The sequence below is a fragment of the Atta colombica genome, unplaced genomic scaffold (assembly GCF_001594045.1).
Source record: "Atta colombica isolate Treedump-2 unplaced genomic scaffold, Acol1.0 scaffold125, whole genome shotgun sequence".
Lineage (NCBI taxonomy): Eukaryota > Metazoa > Arthropoda > Insecta > Hymenoptera > Formicidae > Atta > Atta colombica.
In genome coordinates this window covers 137,285-144,709 of record NW_017259212.1, presented here as the reverse complement: position 1 = coordinate 144,709, position 7,425 = coordinate 137,285, and the positions used below count along the sequence as shown (strand labels likewise).

General features: G+C 32.9%; 2 protein-coding genes across 3 annotated transcripts in view; one reads left to right on the top strand and one right to left on the bottom strand.

Annotated features, from left to right (window-relative positions):
* The window catches only part of LOC108694811 (heparanase-like), a 5,576-nt gene extending 1,683 nt beyond the window's left edge, over positions 1-3,893 (top strand). Inside the window, exons 1-6 of one of the 2 annotated variants that reach the window (XM_018204482.1) lie at positions 268-570; positions 1,245-1,558; positions 1,704-1,950; positions 2,149-2,508; positions 2,813-3,254; positions 3,347-3,893. In XM_018204482.1, the coding sequence (XP_018059971.1) occupies positions 498-570; positions 1,245-1,558; positions 1,704-1,950; positions 2,149-2,508; positions 2,813-3,254; positions 3,347-3,515 (1,605 nt within the window). In that variant the 5' untranslated portion in view covers positions 268-497 and the 3' untranslated portion in view covers positions 3,516-3,893. Of the gene's footprint in view, positions 1-267; positions 571-1,244; positions 1,559-1,703; positions 1,951-2,148; positions 2,509-2,812; positions 3,255-3,346 lie in introns of those variants that run through there. The other variant, XM_018204483.1, reaches the window with a different exon arrangement.
* Positions 3,894-4,132: 239 nt separating this feature from the next.
* Positions 4,133-6,923, bottom strand: LOC108694836. The gene is made up of 3 exons (XM_018204515.1): positions 6,473-6,923; positions 5,052-5,354; positions 4,133-4,848 (listed from the first exon to the last, which is right to left on the bottom strand). The coding sequence occupies exons 1-3, from the start codon at positions 6,752-6,754 to the stop codon at positions 4,324-4,326; spliced, it is 1,110 nt and encodes a 369-aa protein (XP_018060004.1). The 5' UTR covers positions 6,755-6,923; the 3' UTR covers positions 4,133-4,323.
* Positions 6,924-7,425: the final 502 nt, after the last annotated feature.

The following is a 7,425-nucleotide window of genomic DNA, read 5'->3' as shown; positions in this document are numbered from 1 at the left end:
TTTATATAAAATAATCTTTAATGTATACTAATCCACATTGAGAAAAAATCAAATTTCAATAAATAATTATTTGAATACTAATATAACATTTATTTACATTTTAAAAGTTATTTATTAAAATATTTGCTAAATAAAAAATACAATAGTTAAATTAATAGTTATTGTATTAAATAAATATATTTAGTAAATATTCAACTGGCACTATTTAAATAAATATTTATTAAAATTGAATACATTTTCTTTTCTTACATTTTTTTTTTAGTGCCGATTTTGAATGACTAAATTCATTCATAGTTTTTATCGCGCTCGTTTCGATACTCTCGATTGTTCTCGCGACGCTAAGCGGAAGCAGAAAGCAAGACGAGGAGCGTTCAATTGTTGATGCGCAAAAAGAGTGGCGAATCCGCGTGTGACATTTGCGACCATTTGAGACTGATTTGAGACGGTCGTTCTAGTTTTCTAGGCTCCGGTTAGGCTTGGGAATCTTCTCGACGACGATGAGTTATTTCGTAAGCAATGACTGGAGCAAGGGCCGGTATCAGGAATTGAGCGATTCGCGTGTACGTGGTGGTAAGTTGGAACTTCGGACATATGTATTTGAAGAGAGATGCGAGATGAATGTACGACTCGTCTTTACTTGCTTCGCTTCACTGATCACTTCTTCTAAAATATTGTATCAATTATCGCATATTATGTTCTATTTTTCTCAGTGTTACGTCGCCGACAATAGCTGCTAATGACCATCTTTCCGCCATATTTGCCGGGAAATTCGCGTCACATGGTCATGTTTCAAACGTATATATAATATATACATTTGATGTAACATTTTATAGCTGTCTTCATTAAATTTATTTTAATTGCAAAAGAATCAATTATCTATCTCAGAATTATAAAACAATAAAAAATATAAGAAAAATATCAAACAAATAATTAGATCACAAATTAGAAACTAATTTAAGCATCAACAACAAAAAAAATAAAAATTAGTTTTTCAAACCATTAGACAATGTTTTGACTTACAATCTTCAGCTAAATTAAAAAATTATTTAATGACATTTTCTTGCGATTTTATAAAATTAAAAATACAATATTTTGTAAGAGTGTAAAATTCTTTGTAGTATATTAAAACTATTCAAAAGTTATACACATGTTGCATATAACTTTTTTATTTCTTACCATACCTTTTAACTTAACATAACCTTTTTTATTATTAAATGAATCTTGACATGTTCTTTCTATAACAGGCCCAGCTTTTCGTTCTATACTTTGTTGTACTGCATTGGCTCTATGCTCGATGCTGTTGATTCTCTCATTATGGAGCTCCAATATCCAAGTTCCAATCCGCCTCTATGTATTCCATTTTGACAGACAGCAGCCTGTATTACACATTGTTTCCGACAAGTTCTTGTCGTTTGGTCTCGATACATCCTTACTTCGAAGAATGAATGAGTTACCTGTTGGACAACAGAAATTTATCAATTTGGCCCATCACTTAAGTCCTGCTTATGTCAGAGTGGGTGGAACCTCTGCGGATTGTCTGACATTTGTTCAGGATCAGGTTGGTTTGCAAAATATAATATTCTTTATAAGTAACACATTTGTCACGCAAACTTATTTACCTTTCCTACTTATTTCAAAATTATAGAATAATTTATTGTTATAAAACTGCTTGTTTAATCTTAATGTTTTAATACATGATTCAGATGGAACAAAACTCATCCGAGAAGATCCTTAGTCCTGTGGATGGCCAGGATATCAGCAACTTTACTATCTCTGGCGCGGATTTGCTTGCTATCTATGATTTTACAGTGAAGTCGGAGTTACGAATGATCTTTGATCTAAATGTATTGCTCAGAAATCTAAATGGATCTTGGAATAACAGCAACGCACAAGAGATTATCGCATTCACTAAGACTCAAGGCATGATGTTAGATTGGCAATTGGGAAATGGTAAGAAACTATATAAATGTGAAAAATCAACATATGTAAAATATGATTAACATACAAATATTAAATTAACAATGAAGAAATTTTAATTGTTTGATGATATCAGTATAAATATTAAGTTATCATAAAATATGTATACATAAATAGAATTATATGCGCATGTAGTTCCTAATATTTATATTCGACAAATGTTGTTTTTAGAACCAAATTCCTTTAAACACGTATTCAATGTGACAATTCCTGCGACCAAACTTGCGAAGGATTACGATCATTTAAGGCAATTGCTAAACGAAGCAGGATACGTCGACAGCATTCTCGTTGGACCAGAAGTTAATCACGTCGGAGATTCTAATGAGATGGGAGAACTGTATGTCAAGGCATTTTTAAGTAGTCAGAAGAATACTGTGAATTATGTCACTTGGCATCAATATTATCTGAATGGACGAGAGGCTAAAGTCAATGATTTCGTGACACCTTCCACGTTCAACTGGTTACCAGCGCAAATCAATTCTATGAGACAATTTATTGCCGAGTCGGGGAAAGATGTTTCTATGTGGCTGTGTACGTATCTTACATTAATATTAAAATATTGGATATTACATTAAAGTATCACTTTTCCGCTTTCAACTTTATTCTTGAAAAATTATTTTTCTAAATCATAATACTATTTGTACGTACATAAATCTCTAATATGTTTTCTTTAAAACTACAAATCTTCCGATTTAATCCACCTTTCTAAATGTCATTATGTGTAATCTTTTTAAGAGATTCTATATTTTATAGATTCTTAGGATAGATTTCTTAACAAAGAACATATTATTGTATAGTACAAAGACTGCATTCAATAAAAAAATTTAATTTATAGCCGAGACCAGCACTGCATTTGGCGGAGGTGCACCCGAATTGTCCGACAGATTCGTAGCCGGATTTTTATGGTTGGATAAATTGGGATACAGCGCTAGCGCGGGATTAGACGTCGTTACAAGACAATCATTATTCGGCGGGAATTATGCTATGGTATCACCGAATCTCACACCCAACCCTGACTGGTGGGTCAGCGTCTTTTACAAGCAATTTGTTTCGGAAAAGGTTTTGAAATTGTCAAGGCCCGACAATTTTGGCTACGTACGATTGTACGCGCATTGCACGTCGAAAAATGCGCTGATTTCCAGAGTACCGGCTGTCACAGTCTACGGAATGAATATAGATAAAACTGCGGCCTACGTACATATTCCGGAATTGTTTGTCCAAAACAGTAAAACCATGATTTCATATTACTCTCTAACCGCTGATCATTTGCAGTCGAGGTATGTATAAAATGATGAATAAAATTCTATAATAATAATCAAACGAATATTAAGCCGAATGAATAATAAATTGAGTTATATTTGTTTTGCAGCGAGATAAAGCTGAACGGCGAAGCTGAGGCGCTAAAACTGCGACCGAATGGTGATTTGCCGCCATTTCGACCTGTGATATTAAATCCTTCGAATCCCGTATTATTACCACCATATTCTATGGTGTTTATGATAATTCATGGTACCAATGTTCCTGCATGTTCGGCATGAATAAGTTTTTAAAAAAGGCGACAAGTCGATTTTACAGGACATTTATATTGTATATATTTCTTATACATTATATTAAACATTATATTTATATTATAACTTATGTTACTTTTTTACAAACTCTTATTAACAAGGAAGCTTATATAGACATCAGAACCGTTTACAGAAGGCGCGAGGCCATAGTAGAAATTTATTTGTCTATTGTATAACAGTTCTCAATATACATCTCTGCTTTTTTCTATCATTTCTAATATAATATACATTGCCTGTTAGAAATAGTAACAAGCAACATTGTAGCTGTAATTTCACCGTTCATGTGACTATACAATTTCTTTTTCTATTGCGTATTATATAATATATTTCTGTTTAGAAGAACACTTATTGTTCATATTTTTATTTAATGATATATATTGTGCTATCTTCATTCGAAGGATTTTTTTATTCTTTTCATAAAGACTGAACACTAAAATAACAGTTCATAACCATTGTATCATACAAACAGCAAACTCACTATAGCGAACAATTATAAATATCGAAAGTAATATTATACAAAGGAATGATATTTATACATCAAGCGAAAGTTCATAATGAAAGTTCGTAATGAGATTAGTATTATCATCACTACTCAATACTTTCTCGGTTTTTGTGAAAACATGTAACACTCAAATTAGAGACATTAAACGTTCAAGATAATAATCATCATCGTGAACAATCGACATGATCTTATCTGATAATAGATTTCGCAAGAGTATTCAATACCTATAATTGCATTATAAGTTCCATTATTATTATTATTATTATTATTATTATTCTACTCCGCGCTGGAAATCGTGATAGTTTTCCCCTTAGGATCATCGAATCTGTCCATCGTGCGGATATCCATGATCATGATGAGCGCCCATATCATAATCAAGCCCAATATTACGGTCACGAATATCCCCGTCCAAATTGGTATACTGGTAAAACCGACGCAGTCATACGCATCGCTGAACGTCGCATCTTTGTGATCGACCTGTACTTGCATATCCATGATATTTAAGAATGTAGTACCGTCCGTAAAGGTGGTTTTCGGTGAGCAATGATAAGAGAAACCGAATGGAAAGGAAATGTCTCGCCTGGTAGATAGATTATCAACTCCATTGGTCGTCTCGTAGTTCACTCTATTCAACGTGTAGTAGCCGGCGCTTTTGACCTCGAAGAAAAAGTCGAGCGTCAGACTGCCGATGGTCTGATCGGTGAGTTTGATAGTTAATATCACTACGCTATCATTGCTCTTACGAGACGACATTCCGGTGACTTTAGATTGAATAAGCTGCACTTCCGGCTTGTCAGATATCTGCAATGGCACAACACTTTTTTTGTATTACCTTTAATTTTGCCTTCCTAAATTAATTGACATCGAATAAGTTCATGTTTTTTGTAAATTCCTTCTCTTTTATCATTTAATACATAAATTATAAAGAGAAAGTCTTAAAACCATTTGAGAAATTTGCTTTAAAATTTCTTAAGCAATATTAATATTTTATTAATATTATTTACTTTGAGTATCAATGGTTGAGCGGAATACAATAGAACATTGTCTGTTTTTATCTTGAACTCTGAAGTAAAATTGTCCGCAAGCGCTTCTCTCTTTATTCGCTCAGTGTAGCTGTAACGACACTGTTTTCCAGTAAGTGCTATGCATCCGTTCGAATCGATGTCCTTGAGGATCATGTTCAACTCATGATCAATAACTTCTATTTTTTTCTGTTTTTCTTTATAGATCTTTTGGAAGATCTCGTCGGGCGAATCGACACACGGGAAATAAAATATTTTGGAACCATTAGTGGCATTTGACAGCACCTGCAACATTTGTACATTTATAACAACTTCATTTTATGATTTCTGAAAGATTTTCTAAAAAAAATAATTGATGTATCTGTTTTTAATTTTAAATTTCTGTGTGTTTTCCATTTGGATGCAAGTGTTATTTTTTGTTATTTCTTTGAATATCAAGAAATATTTGTGTTGACTTGTATCACTAGAAAAAGCACTCAAACATAATATATTAACAGACATACGATTGCAGGATGGAAAATATTTGTAAATTATAATAAAACAAAGTCTTATTGCTATTAGATATTCAACATAAGTTTAGGAATTTCTTCCTGTGTTTAGGAATTTCTTCTTTTATTTTGAAATTATAACAAATATATTTCTAGAAGATTCACAGGAGAAGAAAAGAATGCACAAGAATATAATTCTAAACTGTCATTATTGATAATACGTTAAAACATCCGCATACATAGAATGGAAAAACATGTAGATCATAGCGAACAAACTAAATAGTCTTATTACCATTAAATATTCAATACAAATTTGGGGATATTTTCTTGTATATCTTTCATCTTTAAATTATATATATAACAAATGTATATCCATAATCTAGAGAAAGAAGAAAGGTATATAAGAAATGAGAGAGGTAACAAATTAAAACTTATGACAATAGTATTGCAACACTTTTTATCAAAATTCTCAGTTCCACTTTTATGTTGATTTAGTGTGTTGTTTCTGTTGGAAGTAGAGACTTTGTGAATTGAAGTGGAAAGAGTGCAACGTATTTCTATCAACTTATTTTGGTTCAACGTTGCTTTAAATGTGAGTGAATGCTTTGGAGGAAACTGTACACTAGACTAATGTGAACCAGATGCAATCGAAATTCAAGATTTCTTTCCACCGTTATCTTTTCCTATATTCCTTCTTAAAACCCAATTCCACAACTCACTGTTAAGTCTTCAACAGTTCCGAGGTTCAATTTATTCATTGCCTTTCCAATTCTAGAATTGAAAAGAGATGAGAAATAAGTTGAACCTCGATTAAGCGTTAATCAAGTTAATGAATTATGAAACTGGACCTAAGACTTTCTGATAAGCTTCTCTTTTGTAGCCGCAGATAGCCAGGAAGGGGCAAAAAGAATTAACCTTGCTATTCCGCAGATCCTCGACACATAGCTCCTCAACGACCACTGGCTCGGTAACATTCAACTGCGACAGACTCTTTTCAAATTCGTCGGAAGTCAACTTCTGCAACGGACTCGACGGCACCATTCTGTATGTCGCATCATAGTCGGACGAATCATGATCGTGGGAGCACCAGATCACAGCGGGCGTGCAAGCGAAAGCGAAGGCAAGCTGATAGACGGCGAACAGTGCGAAAAATGACACGCGGACCATATTGCTCGGCTTTCCCGTGCCTCTCGTCATTCTGGAAATCGAGTTAAGGCCGGGTCAAACAAACGCGAATTCACGCTGAACCGTACGCACAGTAACTGATTCAATGGAGCAGAAGGCACTCCGAAAACACCTGACTGTTACCTCGTGACGCCGATTCGCATCACGTGGCCGATGCACTTCCGGATTTCGAAAAAGACCCGCCCCGCCTAGATGAGAACGTCGAAGTGATCGAAATTATCAAGAAAAAAAGAGAAAATATTCTTATTATTATATATGTATTATTACTTTTACTGTTATTGTAATTACTGTTATTCAAGACAATATTATAAAGGGCATACACTATATTTACGCAAGATATTAGAAGCGAACAATATATAGATTTATTAAATTTATTGTTATTGTTATTATTATTATTTTACTTGATTATTTTAGAATAGGTATTGCATTTTCAAAATCACTTGAGAAAAAAAGGAAAATATTCTTGTTATGTTGGTGTGTGTATATTATTGTGTGTATGTATGTTGATTATATTATTTTTTTGTGTGCACATTAATTGTATTATTAACTCTTATTTGTTGTGTATTCACACTTAATAAAGTAAAAATTTATTATTATACTATTTTTGTTGTACTATTTTATTGTTATTATTATTATTCTTAGTTTTGGAATAGATATTGCGTTTTCAGAATCATTCGAGAAAA

What these genes read in the sequence shown, in the direction of transcription:
- LOC108694836 (XM_018204515.1), bottom strand. Translation starts at nt 6,754, where the DNA reads ATGACGAGAGGCACGGGAAAGCCGAGCAATATGGTCCGCGTGTCATTT. An exon ending in AGGATCTGCGGAATAGCAAG is followed by an intron (nt 5,355 to 6,472) that starts GTTAATTCTTTT and finishes CAAATGTTGCAG; the next exon opens with GTGCTGTCAAATGCCACTAA. An exon ending in CTCAACCATTGATACTCAAA is followed by an intron (nt 4,849 to 5,051) that starts GTAAATAATATT and finishes GTGCCATTGCAG; the next exon opens with ATATCTGACAAGCCGGAAGT.